Genomic DNA, 15,767 nt, shown 5'->3' on the forward strand with positions numbered 1-15,767 from the left:
AATCTTCTTCTCCTCAGCCTCCAATCCAGTGCATAACGGGTTGCATTAACAAGGAAGCAGTTGCAATGTATGAAAAGCAGGAAGCCTAAACAGATATCCTAATTAAGATAAAATAGGTGAATTCTGAAACAAATGGGATGAATTTTGCCAGAAACTTAGCCTACTCCAAACTAATCATGTTGACCGATTTATTAGAAATTGTTTAGAGAGGAAGATTTATAATCAATTCTGGGAATTCTGATGTGAATAATATTCCAATCATTTACCAGAGCTGTAAAATAAGCAGTGTTCCCTGGCATTCTCAGAGTCAAGCTCTTTTCATCACTGCTCATTCGAGGGCCTCTTCCTAGAATGACCACTGTTATCCAAAGCTATCAAGAGAGAAACTAGGAGGACTCCTGATTTTTCTTCCTCAATGCTTGTTACCTCCTTCCACTAGAATATATGGAATTGAAGGTGATGACTTTGTTAATTCCTGACATCTGAAACAATAGGATCACCTCAAAATTGAAAAAAAAAACAACAAAATAATGGTGATTTTTTTTAACTGAAAGGTCTAGCAATCTGACCAGCTACATGCTTTTTGTCTGAAGACCAGACTGCCCATGCCTGAAGAAGCTTATCACCAGAAAATCAGTCAGTTGCTGTTGTTCATGGTGGTGGTGGTGGTGGTGATGATTTTACCATTATTCTTTAAAACAATCTACTAAAGCAAAGGATCTCCTGCATTGTTAGAGGGAGCATCCACACCAGTAAAAAATGAAACATAAGTACTTGAAGTCTCAAAACAAGACTAATTATCAAAATGGTCCTAATGTGGAATGCTAGGCACCAAGGGGAAAGTCCAATTCTGAACCAATAGAGAACAAACCTCGACCTTTCTACAGAATTAAGCACAGTTGGCAAATATCTCCTTCTGGATCCACTATCTTCCTCTGCTTTCATGACACCATTTTCTTGTAGTTCTCCTCCTACTACTGGCAAATCACTCCTTCCTGATCTCTTATATGGTTTCTCCCTCATCTTGCTGACCCTAAATATGAGTGTCTACCCCCAAGGCTTTGTCCTAGACTCTGGAGATCGCTTCTACTCTCATTGATTCAATTTCCACCTCTATAAAAATGAGCCTCAAATCTATCTATCCAGCTCTAAGCTCTTCCCTAAGCCCCAGTTCCAAACATTTTACCTTTCTGCCGGATATCTCCACCAGGATTAAGAGTCATCATTGAGTATTGGATGGAGAGCAGGCCTTCAAGTTGAATGGACCTGGGATTAAGTACTATCTCTGACCCACCTTGGCTGTGTGTTAGTGGTAAATCACAACCTCTCAGTGCCCTAGGCAAGACCATAAGTTGCAGAGAAGGTATTGGCTTACCTTAATAGAGGAAATTTCCTATTCCAAAAGTTCCCTGTACCAATGAGATCATTGGTCCAATACCTATCCCAATCTCTACCTGGATGTCCCAACGGCATCTCAAAATTGAAAGACTCATCTACACACACCCACATACACACACACACACACACACACACACACACACAAATATGCTCCTCCTCCCAGCTTCCAATTTTCTAATTAGAACAACACTATGTCTTCCCACTTTCTCAGGGTCCCCACCATGCTAGTTCACAACCATTCAGCCTATTGTAAAAGCCTAACTGATCTCATTACCTTGCATTGCTCCCTTCTGCAATCCATTCTTCAGTTGGGTCTGACCATGCCAAAAAACCTTGTCATGTTCAGAACCAAAGAAGCACTCACCACCCCAGTAAACTCACCTTCCCACATTTCATAATACAAAATTCGAACCAGAATCATAAATGCCCCAAACCACACATCTTGACAATGTTTAATTTCTTTCTGCTGTCATTCATTTGTTTTGTTTGTGGGGTGGGGAAGATGTTGCTATTGTTATTTTAAGACTAGATCTCCCAATCTTGTCCAAGTAGAAGGGCAGTTTACCTCCTCCTTAGGCAGCTTGGAGTCCTCTGCTCCCTTTTCCCAGGGATTCACCACATCAGTGGCAGACTTAGTATGGATGCCCCGTCAGCTTAAGCTCTATTACAACACAGAACTCCTCAACTCAACAGATCCACCATCCTCAGCCTCCCCAGCAGCAGGAACCATGTGAATGTACCACAATGTCCTACTCTCATTCTCATTTGTAAGATGTCACTATAATGATACTACAGAACAGGACTGCTTAGCCTATCTTTCATTACCACACCTTCAATTTGAATTCTACTTTAATAAAAACCCATGATTGGGACTTTATGGAGGAGAGTGAAACCAGCTGTGAAGATTGGATGTGAAAATACTACTTAAGCACTCCGCAAACCTTAAATATCTATAAAAATGTTGGCCATTGTTATTATTATTATTGGGGCTGCTGTTGCTGTAAAACAAAGTTCCCTTTCACAAGCTTCTCCCTGCTCCCCATCTCAACCAATCCAACCCACAAAGAGGTCATTAACTTCTTTTCTTCTTTAAGGAAAAAAAAAACACTTTAAGACTTAAGTCTTAAATTCACTTGGCTCCTGAAATAGGGAGATCATTTGGGAACATGCTGACTACTCCCAGGTCTATTGAATGTGGGCCTACAATTATCTGTAATTTGAAATCGTAAAACTATCTGAAGACAACTGAAGGCACTTTCTCACATTGCTCAAGGGCTACATAACATTCGCTTGCTCTTGTTTTTAACCCAGTTGGGTTGTAAGTGATCCCGACGTTAAATGTTTGCTCTGAGGCATTTATTCGTACGGTCACTTGAGCAGAGCCCATTCTGGATGGCGTAAAACTTACAAACTCTTATTCTCCTAATACCGTAAACTCTTTTCATTCAGCTTGCTTTACCTTTCCCCAGGGATCAGCACTCCTTCTCAGCTGCAGACCTGGTTTCTAGCTGCCATCTGTATCCCTTCTTTTCAAAGAGAAAATGGTTATTGCTAACACAGAAGGTTCCAAAACATGCATGTTTCATATTTTAAAAAAAATCAAACCACATGATACAAATCATATTTAGCAAAGAAATCTAGTTTATCAGAATTTAAGGGTGGATGAGACAGTGCTCTCACTTTGCAGATGAAGAAACCAAGGCCCCAAAATGTGAAATGACCTGATCAAGGTTAAAAAGTTATTTTGTAACTACCCAGACTTAAAGTCCATGTTCCTGGTCCCTAGTCCAGTAATCTTTCCAAAATCCCACACCACCTCCCACATCAAGGATGTTATTCAGGACCTAAATGAAGCAGGAATTAATTCACATTAAGTTCTTTCTAACTTTCACAAAAACACATCCCCTATAGCAACACCTTCTAAAGGGGCTATAATCAGAAATGCAACTACAGAAAGCACATTAACAACTTCCATTCAGATATAATCTCTAAACATTATGAGAGAAGGAAAAAATGTATCCCAGTATGTGTGAATCTGCCATCTCAGCTGCAGCTCTTCCCTAGTAAGACACCATGAATTTGAGGGGGTACACCCTTGCTTTCCAGCCTTTCCTGACAGTTTCTATTTCCACCTACACATAAAAATCAGATACTGCATTGTCAAGATAGATGTGTAGAGTGAGATGGAGTAATGTATAGAGTGCCAGCCCTGGAGTCAGAAAGACAAGAGTTCAAATCCCACCTCAGACTCTTTAGCTGCCAATCATTTAAGTTCTGTCTGCCTCGGTTTCTTCATCTGTAATATGAAGGTAATAAGAACACTTACCTCTCAGGGCTGTTGTAAGGGTCAAATGAGATACCTGTGAAGTGTTCTGTAAACCTCAAAGTACTATGTGAATGCTAACTATTGTTATTCTATCAATTCTCCCATGGCCAGCTGAGTAAATAAGACAAGGTAAACTGGAATTGCTCTCTCAGGCTAAAGGTGAGAAGTGGGCTAAAAGACTGCTTGGTTAAATACTCATCCAGGCTAGAAGCCTCAAAGTTTAGATGAAAGAATAAAAAGATATTTCTGCCATTCCTGAAGGCTAGTAATAGGTACTACCCCTGTGATTTCAGTAGGCTAGGGAAGTACCAGGTGAGAAACTCCTTTCATCGATCCAGGTCAATACATTTTCTGCCACTTATTCTCTCTTAAAGGATGACTTAGAGCACCCAAATGTGAAAGGATGTGCTATGGGAAACTCACACAACCAGCAAGTATCAGTGGGGGGACTTGAACCCAGGTCCTTTAGATAAACTTCAAGGCCAGCTTTCTCTACGCTGGACCACACTGCCTCTCTTCCTAAGGAATACTGAAGGACAAATTGACTAATGTGTCTTTTTGGTTATTGGTTAACTGGATAGAAGGGATGGTAAAAATTAGGGTGTAGGGGCAGCTAGGTGGTGCACTGAGTAGTACACCAGTCTTGAAGTCAGAAGGACCTGAGTTCAAATCCGGCCTCAGGCACTTGATACACTTACTAGCTGTGTGACCTTGGGCAAGTCATTTAACCCAATTGCCCTGCCTTCCCCTCTCCAAAAAAAAAAAAAAACTAGGGTGTAGATTCCTGTTCTCCAGGAGTTTAAAGTTCATTTTAGAAACATACTACACACAAATAGTAAGGATTTCTTCATTCAAAGACAAAACAAATCTAAAATACAAAACATAAATATTTATAATTTGTGAAAACAAAGGTCATAAGTCTCAACTTCAAAGGACAGAATGAGACCACACTTCTGCCAGCAGGTGTCTCTGGGTGCCTAACACTGTCAGCCATGGCCAATAGGTTGATCCGTGTTGACAGCACTTCCCTGCCTAGAACTAGGCCTTACCTGTCATTATCATATCAAATGATCGGGCCTGCTTGTGGACAAGAATGGAAATGATGAAGGAGTGATTAGGTGAATGAAGAAGAGTGCCAGACCCTCCCCCTATCTCATCCGTCTTGGCAATCCCCTTCTCCCTCCAACCTGGAGCTTTTGGACTAGCCAAGGCATAAGTAGCATCTAGCAAAACAATGAAGCAAAATAGTTAGGGGCGGACATATAGATTTTGGAATCATCATCATAGAAATGATCACTGGACCACTACAATTGATAAAATTGCTAAAAGAAAGGGTAGAGACAAGAGGATTCAAGACAGAGCCTAGGGGGACCCCACAATTAGGAAGTTTGATTTGGAAGGAAAGGGCAAAGAGAAGAGAGGAGAGAGGTATTAGAAGGAACTTATCCTAGGTTAGCTCTGAGCACTCCCGATACCTTACGTCCATAGGAGAAGTCTAAGGCAACAGTCTCCATCTCCAGATTGGGCAAAGGAAGAAAGGTATGGGGCACTCAAATATATACGGATAGGAAGTGAATGCCTTTTCCCACCCTGTGACTTTCTATAGCAGGATTGCTGCTGTTCCAAGAATCTTCTAGTTCTAGCCTCTAGGCTGATCCAAACATCCTTTTTGGAGTCCTAGATAGGGAAAGACATACAAATGTTGTAGTAATCATCATAAAGATGGTAATTGGACCCATGAGAGGTAACAAAATCACTATGAGAAAGGATAGAAAAAGGAAGATTCAGCATAGAGCCTTGGGGGACACCACTACTATGGAGTTGGACACAAGCCAATCCAACAAAGGTCACTAAGAAAGTCAGACAAGAAAGACAAGGAGAGAAAGGGAGGGAGGGAGGGAAGGAAGAAGGGACTAACCCAGGAGAAGTAGTGATTGACAGGGCCAAAAAGCTTCAGAGGTCAGCAATGACGAAGCCTGAGGAAAGATCAGATTTAACCATTATAACACTGTTGTCATCTTTAATAAAGGAGATTCTGTTAAATGGTGTGATCAGAAACCAGATGGCAAGGGTTAGTGAAGAGAGTCAAAGGATAGAAAGTAGTGGCAATGGGTGTGTATCTGGGAGAGATATAGATAACTTGAAGAAATGACAGATTCAAGGTTTTTTTGGTTTGGTTTGGTTTGGGGTTTTTTTGTCTGTGTTTTTTAAAGGATAGGGTAGACTTAAGTAGGTTTGTAGGCAACAGAAAAGGAGCCAGGAGATAAGGAGAAATTGAAAATTAAAGAAGGGAGACCAAGGAAGGATGATGGAGAAAGTAAGCTCCGGAAAGAGACGGGATGAAGGGCAGAAGGAAAGGGCTTGGCCTTGGGCAAAAAGAGCCACTTCTTTTTCAGGGACCAGAGCAAATCAAAGATTAAGTATAGGGGTTTTAAGGTACAATATAGGGAAGAACAGAAAGTGCATGATGGATATACTCTACATTCTCAATAAAGTAAAACACAAGGAGTACTATGGGAGGCTTTAGAAAGGAAGACAGAGGGGCAGCTGGATGGTTCAGTGGAAAGAGCATCAGGCTTAGAATCAGGAAGATTTATCTTGATGACTTCAAATTTGTTCTCAGAAGCTTATTAGTTGTGTGGCCCTAGGAAACTCAGTTAACCCTGGTTTACTTCAGTTCCTCAAACCACCATAATACTGTTATTCATTGAAAAATGCAAGGCAGCACTGGTTTCTAGAGGGGAAGGGGGGTTGCCTTGTGCCCAGCAGGCACGTTTTGATAATAGGCAGTAAAACAGTTTGGGGGTCCATTTTAACAATTTCACCAGGGAATCTGGGAGACTGTGAACTTCAGGACTCAGCAGGCATCTCTGTATAGACTGACCTGTTCCTCTTTTTTGTCACTGTTGTATCCCCTCTTCCCTTCCCCCCATGGTACTTTGACCAGTGTCTGGGTATTTATTTTTATTTTTTAAAGTGGCCATTGACAAAGTGATCATCACTTCCTAAAAGGTGTTTACATGCTATGTTCTGAAGCTTGTGCACAAAGGTTTTATTTGTGAAACATTAAAAGATTTCAGCTATTTGAGAGAGAGAGAGAGAGAGAGAGAGAGAGAGAGAGAGAGAGAGAAGGAAATGGCAAACAATTAGGAAGGAAGGAAGGAAGGGAGGAAGGAAGGAAGGGTTTGAAATAGCCATTTCTAGAAAGTCAATAGAATTGATCAGAAAATAAAAATGTTTATCATGTGGCAGTGAGGACCCAGTTCATAAAATCATATATTTAGAAGGAGAAGAAACTTTAGAAGCCATCAAGTCCAACCCTCTCATTTTCCAGATGAGGAAACTGGGGCTGAAAAACATTAAGGGAATTTCTCAGGGCCACACAGTAAGTGTCTGAGGCAAGATTTCAGCTCCAGTCTAGTAATTCCAAATCCAAGGCCCTATCCACTGAGCCACCTATTAGAGAACATGAATTTCTATTGGACTTCATCAGTATGAAATGATGATGATGATGACAGCTAGCATTTATAAAGCATTTTAAAGTTTGCAAATAACTTCACATGTCATCGCATTTGATCCTCACAACAATCCTGGGAGGTAGATGCTATAATTATCCTTAGTCGTGAGAAAACGGAGCCTGAGAGAGGTCACATGGCTTACAAATGACCAAGGCAGAATACAAACTCAGGTATTCCTAACTTCAGATCTGACACCATGCAGTTTCTATGACTTCTGGCAGCTTTCAGCAATTGGCCAGGAGCCAGTTTTGAAGTGTCAAATGGTCAGGGTCATCCAGTGCTGGGGTTTAACAAAGCAGAAATAACCAGAGAAGGCAAAGGAGGATAATGATAGTTAAACTAGTTCACTACTGAGTCAAAACTAAGACAGGAGAAAAGTGAGTCTAGCTTCAGTGGGAATGCTGAACTGGGAGAATAGGGAGGTCACCAAGCAGATGAAGAATGAACCAGCTCAGGGTGTGAAAGGCACAGGGAGAGACAGAAGACCAGAAGGCTGGAGTCAGAGAACAATTTCAGAAATTCACGGGTCATAGATTTCAAATAATTATGACTGGTGGTAAGATTAAGGATATGGTCATCCTACTGTGTAGCAAAAGTTGATGAACTGGGAGGGTAGAGTTTTTGAGGACATCAATATGTGTACTGAAGTCCCCACATTTAAAGGCTGGGGTATAACTAGAGGCCAGGTGCTGAATTCCTTGAAAAAGGAGAGAAAGTGACCTGGGGACCTATAACAAGGACTTGAATATGGTGAGATAAAATAAGCCTCAAAGGAGAAGAGGCTCTTAAGTAATGGTGACCATTTAGTCTGGAGGAGGCATGAGAAGAAACAGAAGATCTCCTGGTCTTATGCAGGTGGGAACCCAGTAAGAAAACAAGTGCACAGGCCTGCCGGAGGTGACAAGGGATACAAGTTAACTGTAGGAAAACCAAATTAGGTGGATTTTTTTCAAAGTTACAAAATGCTCAAACTAACAAGTTATGTTTCTCAAAGCAAGTTACTTTATAACACTAAAAAAAACTTAGTAATTATAACAAGGGTTACAAAACGAATGTGAGACTGACTAAAGCTAAGTCAGCGTCACCACACATAGAAAGGGAATCTACTGAAAACATAACAGTGCTTTCGACTTCCCTTGTTCAATTACCTGAAAAATCTCTTAAAACAAGTCTCAAGATCCTTTTCATGCTTTATTTAGCACCGCATTAACATGTTTTCCCTGCATTTGGAAATCACATAGTTCTCTAAAACGGTGTTTTGGGGGACACAAAAATAGCTAATGTTGTAAAATCTAAGAAAGGAGAAACGGATGGGCTAGCTTGAAGGCTGGAGGACATGGGGCTGAAAACCATACCACCTACCTTGGAAACAGAAGGCTCAAATCAAAACAGCTGTCATCAGCCAACTCCAAGTGACTTAGGATGTGAAGCTTTAGGCTCAAGTGAACAAGGTAAAAACCAAAGCAGATACTTAAAAGTTACAAAAAATTGTAACTTTGCAGTTACAACACATTGTAGCTGGTACTTTTGGGAAGGAGCCAGGTTTATGTGACTACGAAATGATGAAGAGTTGTTAATGATGAAGAGTTGTTAATGATAGCGGGAGTTCCAGAAAACACAATGGAAGGGGGGAGGGGAAGGGAAAGGCTAGGGACCAGGAGATGGACAGAGATAAGAGACTGGGATAAGAGACTGGGGGACGGAGAGGGGGAGGGGGTGTGATAGCAGGGGATGAAAATTTTGTCTGAGACCTTTGTTAGCCATAGGACAGGTTACCACAAGTTATTCTCACCTTCAACCATCCTATGATAGTCTCAATGTCCTCTCTCAAAGAGGAGAAAAAGGGAAACGAGAATGGACATCTGTGGTTAATAAATAATCAAAGAAACCAGGAGGCCAATTCAGCATATTCACCATCATCTCAAAATGGCAAGGTATGACTTAAGTCCGGTCTAGTTCAGAACTAAGTGTATTTAGTTCCTGATTGGGCTTGGCATCTAAGGGGCTGCTCTTAAATAAGGTTCTAGCAGCCAGAGCCCTAGTTTCTGAGACTCAGACCCTAGGAGGATGTCTCGACTGCAGAATTCACTAAATCACAGAATTTAAGTCAAAAAATCTCAGTGGACAGCTGAGCCAACTCATACCCAAAAGACATTGCCACTGTAACTTGTCCAAAGAGTGGTTATCTAGGCTATGCTTGAAGACCTCTATGAAGTGAAACCTCAACATCCAGAGAGTCCATTTTACTTTTAAATAGCCTCAACTATTAACAAGTAGGGAGGGGAAGCATTCCTCAAATATCGGACCCAAACTTGCTTCTTTATGATTTCAGCCCATTGCTCTGAGTTCTGACCTGTAGGGCCAAAGAGAACAAAAGTTTACAACTCTTTCACATGACTGCCCTGCAAACACCTTACTTGAAGACAACCGATCATCAGGTGTCATGGACTTTGGGCCCCTTGACATCATGGTGGCCTCCTCTGGACACTGCCCAGTTTCTTCTTACTTAGAAAGGGATAAAGGAATTGCTGTGTGGCGGTGAGGGCCCAATAGAGAACAGATAACATAGAAAGCCTAGTGACTGAGACAGATGATTATGGTATCTCATACTAATAGCCCTCCAGACACACACACACTGCACTACAGCATGACTTAACCTTTTTGTGTGCTGTGTGTGGACCCCTTGGGCGGTCTGGCGAAGCCCATGGACCCCTCCTCAGAATGTTTTTAAATACACAAAATACCTTTATGAAGGAAATACACACACATTACACTGCAATACATATGCGCATATAGATGTGTGTATGTATACACTGTACATACATATATACTAAAATACAGCTATCAAAATGTTTATGATTTTGTGAGTTAATTTTTTGTATTTTTTTTAAATAATAAACACACAAAAGCCTCCAGCAGGGGAGATATAGATATTTTTATGGGCTTTTAAAAATATTTTAAAAAGAAACAAGTTCACTGCACCCCAGGCTAATAAGTCCTCAGTATACATGATACAACTAGTAAAAAATGTTTATTGACTACTGTCTATATCGTCCTCTGACTACACTATGAACTCCACAAGGGCTGGAGCCCAATTGTTACCTAAGTTTTGTGTCTCTTTCAATGTCTAGCCAAGCAGCAAGTGTTGTTAATTGTCTGTTGACATTACAAAAAGTAAAAGAAGTAACAGACTGCTTTTATAAGGATGAGGAGAGCTTGGAAAAGTCAAGATTAGTGGATGCTAAGGTGAATGGCAGCTGCTGAGGAACCCAAATGTATCCCTAGTTAATAAGATTTCATGTACCTTGTGCCTTCTCAAGGGGTGGAAGAGGGAGGGAAAAAAAATTGGGAACTCAATTTTTAAAAATGAATGTTTAAAAATTTTTTTACATGTAATTGAGAAATATTTAATGAAATAAATTTATTCCTATTAATTACTCATTCTTGTACCCAGAAATCAGTTTAGAGACATCTGAATGATAGGATTTTGGTTTGTCTGTGACATTTTTTTTTTCATTTCCAGGATTTCCTTCTGGGAAAACATTTGTAAGTTTCATATCATTTCATTGATTCAGACAAGCATGTTTTTACCAATTGGGAAATTATTTCCTTTGGAATTCTAGAAAAGCAACTATTAACAGCACATAAAAATATAAAGACTTTACAGAAACTTTTTTAAAAAAGTATATTTGAAAAAAATTTTATGCATTTGGAAGGTATATTTTCAGAGTAAGATCTCAACCTTCAGCTGGACTAGGCCTGCATGTAAGGCCCAGAAGGAACAAAAAGAAAGGTCCTCTTGGGCCACCTCTCACCTCAGGGAAAGGCCAGGCAAGCAGCAAGTCAATTGCTGTCTCTAAGAGGTTCCCAGGAGCTTCAACCTAAGGCAATCTTATACCCCTGGATGTGATGACTTGCCCAGGTCATACTTGAACCCTAATCTTTCCAGTTCCAAGACCAGCTTTCTAACCCCAAACTACCCCCAAGCTGTCTCTGCATGTCGTTCCCTACAAAATAAAATCAATAATCCCAAATTAATAGACTATTGCTAAGTAAACACTTCTCAGATAAGTGACTTGTTCACTTAATTGGTGGTTTCTTTGTCAAGGTTTGTTGTCAAGTCTGGAAATGTGAAAAATGATGCTCCTGTCTCTCAAGATTTTGTTTTCTTTTCCCACAACCCTCAAATACCTAGGAAGAATATAACAAAGGTCCTTTAGATGTTTAAATCAGTAGAATGGGGCCAGGTATCAACACAAGGCACAATCTACCCATTTGAGTCACCCTTACCCCCAGCAGGGAGGCAAACCACTAATAAATTTCCATTTGTTATTTATAGCAAACATTCCACATATTTTCCCCCTTTGGGGCCAGAAGGAAAGGGGAGGGCCAGTTTCTAAGTGGTTTGAAGTCCTTGGTAAGATGTAGACTATAAATGAAACAGTATTGGGTTTTGCTTTTTTTTTTTTGGTCAGCCAATCAACATTTATTAAGGGCCTACTATGGTGCTATGTGGAGTCCTGGGGACACAAAGAAAGACAACAGTGCAGGTTCTCAAGGAGTTCACAGTTTAATGGGTGAGACAACAAGCAACACAGATGTACAAAGAAGATTATATATATATATATATATATATATATATATATATATACACACACACACATAGAGAGAGAGAGAATAAATTAGAGAAAATCAGAGGAAAGGAATTAGAATAAAGAGTGATCAGGAAGAGCTTTCCTGTAGAAGGTGGAATTTTAGCTAGGACTAGGTGGCACAGTGGATTGACTGGTTGGCTTGGAGTCAGGGAGATTCATCTTCCCAAGGTCAGATCTGACTTCAGACACTTCCTAGCTGTGTTACCCTGTTTGCCTCAGTCTCCTCATCTGGAGAACCAAATGGCAAACCACTCCACTATCTTTTCCAAGAAAACCCTAAATGGGGTCACAAAGAGTTAGACACAACTCAGGGAGGGAGAAGAAAAAGAATGAAGGAAGCCAAGAGGGAGAGATGAGGAGGAGCCCAGCCAGTGAAACTGTCTTAAATTGGGGGATGGGGTGTTTTGTTTGAAGAACACCAAGGAGGCCAGTGTTAGTGGATTAAAGAGCAGGGAGAAGGTAACAAAGGGCTTTGAATATCAAAGAGAAGATTTTATTTTTGATCCTTAAGGTGATAGGGAGCCACTGAAGCTTATTGAGAGGAAAAAAGGGAGATGACATGATCAGACCTAAATGGTGGTATCTCAAACACCAAAGTAGAACCATCCATAAATACATTATTACCAGAACCCACTATCTCTAGTTCAAGTGATGGTGTAAAACAAGTGTGCCATAACCAAAAAAAGAAAAAAAATTCTCCCCCTTCTCTAATCAGTCACAGGACTCAAGGTTGGGTTAATTCTATTCTAAATGAGCATAGAACTAGCTTGACAAGGAAACACATTAGCAAGAATCAGTTTATCTGATTAACCCACTACCACCTATGGTCATAGGAAAAGGGATCTTGGCATTGAACAAAACAAACTGAGTTTTTATGTGGGTAGGAAAGTGTAGACCCCAACTGCAAGTAAATGGCCACTGAATGGCCAAGGAACTATGTGAAGACTCCTAGATAGCCATGGCACTGAATTGAAAGAATTATAAAACAAGGGGGTAAAAAAAATGTAAGCTAAGAGCAAATTCTGCTTCCTTCAGAATTCAGAGGAACACTGATCCATATCATTCCAAGGAGCAGAAAGAATTATAGTTTTGGAGTTTTAGAGACCAGAGTTCAAATCCTTCATCTGATACCCATTCACTATGTTGATCTCAACAAGACACTTAACTAAGTCTTTCTTTCCACATTTGTAAACAAGATATGACAATATCTGGTACTTACCTCCCTGAGTAGTCGAGAGGGTTAAAATAAATCATGTATGCAAACTGAGTTTGTCAGTTATTGGCAGCCTTTATATTAAGGCCAGAATTTTTATTATAGCTGAATGAAGCCAGGAAGGCCTAGGTGTTTGACACTGGACAAGTCTTTCAATTTTTCAGTGCCCTCAAGTCACTAAGATTAAAATTTGCAGAGATGTTGGCCTTCTCTGGGATAAGATGGGTAAGAAAAACCAACTCAATAAGCATTTATTAAACACTTAGGATGTGACAAGTACTGCACTTAAGTTCTGGGTAAAAGGAATTGCCTCATAGGAGAGTTCCCAGCATCAATGAAATCACTATCCCCAGGGAAACGAGAGCTGTTCTAGACAGATTTCTAAGAAGTGGATAAGCTGCGATCTTTTGGATAGTATTGACCGAACTCCTAAGGTCTTGTTAACTGCTGGAGAACTATGAAAGTACTTTCCCCTCTTTCTGAAGATGCCTCCCATACAATAGGTTTTGATCCACCGTTCTGCACCGCGGGCATAAAAACTGTGACCTGCTCCAGCCCTGACCTTGTGGAGTCCGCTTAAGACAAACTGGTCTTGCTTTTATTTTATTTTTTTTTTAAGTTAGGCGGTGAAACTGCAGATCTTAAGGCCAGCGTCTACTTGTTTCCTCTGATCAAATGTCTGCGTCTTGCACCTGGCAGGACAAGCAGAGGAAGAAATGAGGAAGCGGCAGCCAGGGTGGACAGGACAGGCACCTCTGAGCTGCCACGGGGCCCGGAGGTGGCTGGGAGAGGAAAGAGAATGAGGCCCGGGGAGGAGGAGGAGGAAGCGAAAGCCTGGGTCAGACAGCCACTGTCACACAGCCTACCTGGTTATAGTGCAAATCCAAGTGCTGGAGCTTCTCGACCGGGTTCTTGGACGCAGCGCCCAGATCATCCAGCAGGTGACCCACTTGAGCCACGGACAGGCTCCGGTTCTCCCCGAACACGGTCAGCAGATCCTCGGTGAAGTGTAACATGGAGCCGACCGCTCCCCCGAAGCCCCCCATCGCTGCTAGCAGCAGGAGCGCCGCTACGACATGGACCGGGCCCCCCATGGCAGAGCGCGAGGCTGCACGCTCCAGGGCTCCCCACGTGCGCGCCACGCACCACTCACTCAGCCCGCCCAAGGGGCTGCAGCGTTCCGGGCACCCCGAGTCCGCCGCTGCCTCGGCTCCCTGGAGCCGAGCTACGTGTTCAGTCCCACGCCGCGGAGCCTCCGGCCGGCCCCGCCTAGTCTTACCGCGCCTCGGTGCCGAGCGAGCGTGGGGTCACCAGCAGCTCCCCTCTGCGAAAGCCAAAGCTAGAGTCCCCTCCTCCTGGGCCGTCCCAGGGCTGGCCGGCATTGAACCGAGCGTCCAGTAGGGAGGAAGCGATAGGCAGCGGCAGGTCGGGGCCCCTGCTCCTCCGGGTGCGCCTGCGATAAGGAGGACAAAGAGGTTAATGAGAGATAAACGCGGCTTTTGGGGTCAGCCTCCCCAGCACCCTGCCCACTCCACCACAGCGCCCAGGGACCAGGGAACCGGCCGCCAGACCACCTTAGGCTCCGAAACCCGAGCTGGCCAAAGGCACCGCTCTTCCACACCGCCTCTGGAACAGGATTTGCGGAGGAACACGGGGTCAGCCTTGCCCAGGGCTTCCAAAAACAACAACCACCCTACATCAGCCAACTTCGCCTGTCCTCCCTCCCCCTCGCACACACTTCCTTTGTTTCTTTTTACTTCCCGAGACTAGAAGCTAGGAGCCCTGGAGCGACTCCTCTCTAGGGGAGTAAAGGCCGGGGAGAATCTGTGCCCAGAGACTTCTCTCCCCGTTTCCTCTTTGACACGTGCGTTTACCCCCTCCACGCCTTGCCTCGCCTCTTTCCCTCTCGCACTCTCTCTCCCTCCCTCTCGGTCTTTCTTTGTTTCTCTCTCCATCTACTTGGTGTCTTTCTACTGAGAAACTCCAGAGAACAGATGCTTCGCCCTTTACCAGATAAAGGGAAGGGGAAGGAGGGGCCTTGGGCTCGGCTCGAAACTGCCGGGGTGACTGCCGGGGTGGCTGCCGAGCAGGCCGGCGTTCGGCTTCTCCGGCCAAGTGAAGCGTGCAGGGACCCGCGCGGGGGCGCAGAGCGACCGCAATCCAGCTGCGCCTGGCGTCCAACTTCACTTTCCTCTCTCTCCCTCCCCTCCTCCCGGTCTTATCCTGGTCACCGCCCCCAGTTCCAGGGATTAATTTGCCCTAGAGGACTCACATCTGTGTCAGGGCACCTGACCCTCCTTTTTTGCTGTTGTTTTCCACGCCCTCGATCCTTGAGAGAAACGAGTGTCCAAAAATCGAACCTGGGGTGTCAGCCGTTGTTTGAGAACTTGGCAGGAACTGCCTTTTAGGGTTTTGTTTTGTTTTTTTTAATATATTATTTTCGAAATCCAAGGAGAAAGAGGAAAGTAAAGCGGCAGCCTGGGGTCGGGCTAGCTGAGCCAGCGTTATCCAGACTGGCCCTTCCTGACACCGCAGGGGTTATCCGTGCACAGAATAGATGTTTATTTTGCAGGCTGGGACTTCCAGAAAAGCTGACTTGGGTGTGAGGTCAAAAAAAAAAAAAAAACAACAACTATCAACCATGTGCAGCAGGAGTG

General features: G+C 43.0%; 1 protein-coding gene across 1 annotated transcript in view; it reads right to left on the minus strand.

Moving 5' to 3' along the window:
- The window catches only part of SLC39A8 (solute carrier family 39 member 8), a 64,860-nt gene extending 50,471 nt beyond the window's left edge, over positions 1-14,389 (minus strand). The window contains exon 1 of the mRNA XM_036764348.1: positions 13,977-14,389. Within this exon, the coding sequence (XP_036620243.1) occupies positions 13,977-14,204 (228 nt within the window). The 5' untranslated portion in view covers positions 14,205-14,389. The remainder of the gene's footprint in view (positions 1-13,976) is intronic.
- Between the last annotated feature and the right edge of the window lie 1,378 nt (positions 14,390-15,767).

The sequence above is a fragment of the Trichosurus vulpecula genome, chromosome 6 (assembly GCF_011100635.1).
Source record: "Trichosurus vulpecula isolate mTriVul1 chromosome 6, mTriVul1.pri, whole genome shotgun sequence".
Lineage (NCBI taxonomy): Eukaryota > Metazoa > Chordata > Mammalia > Diprotodontia > Phalangeridae > Trichosurus > Trichosurus vulpecula.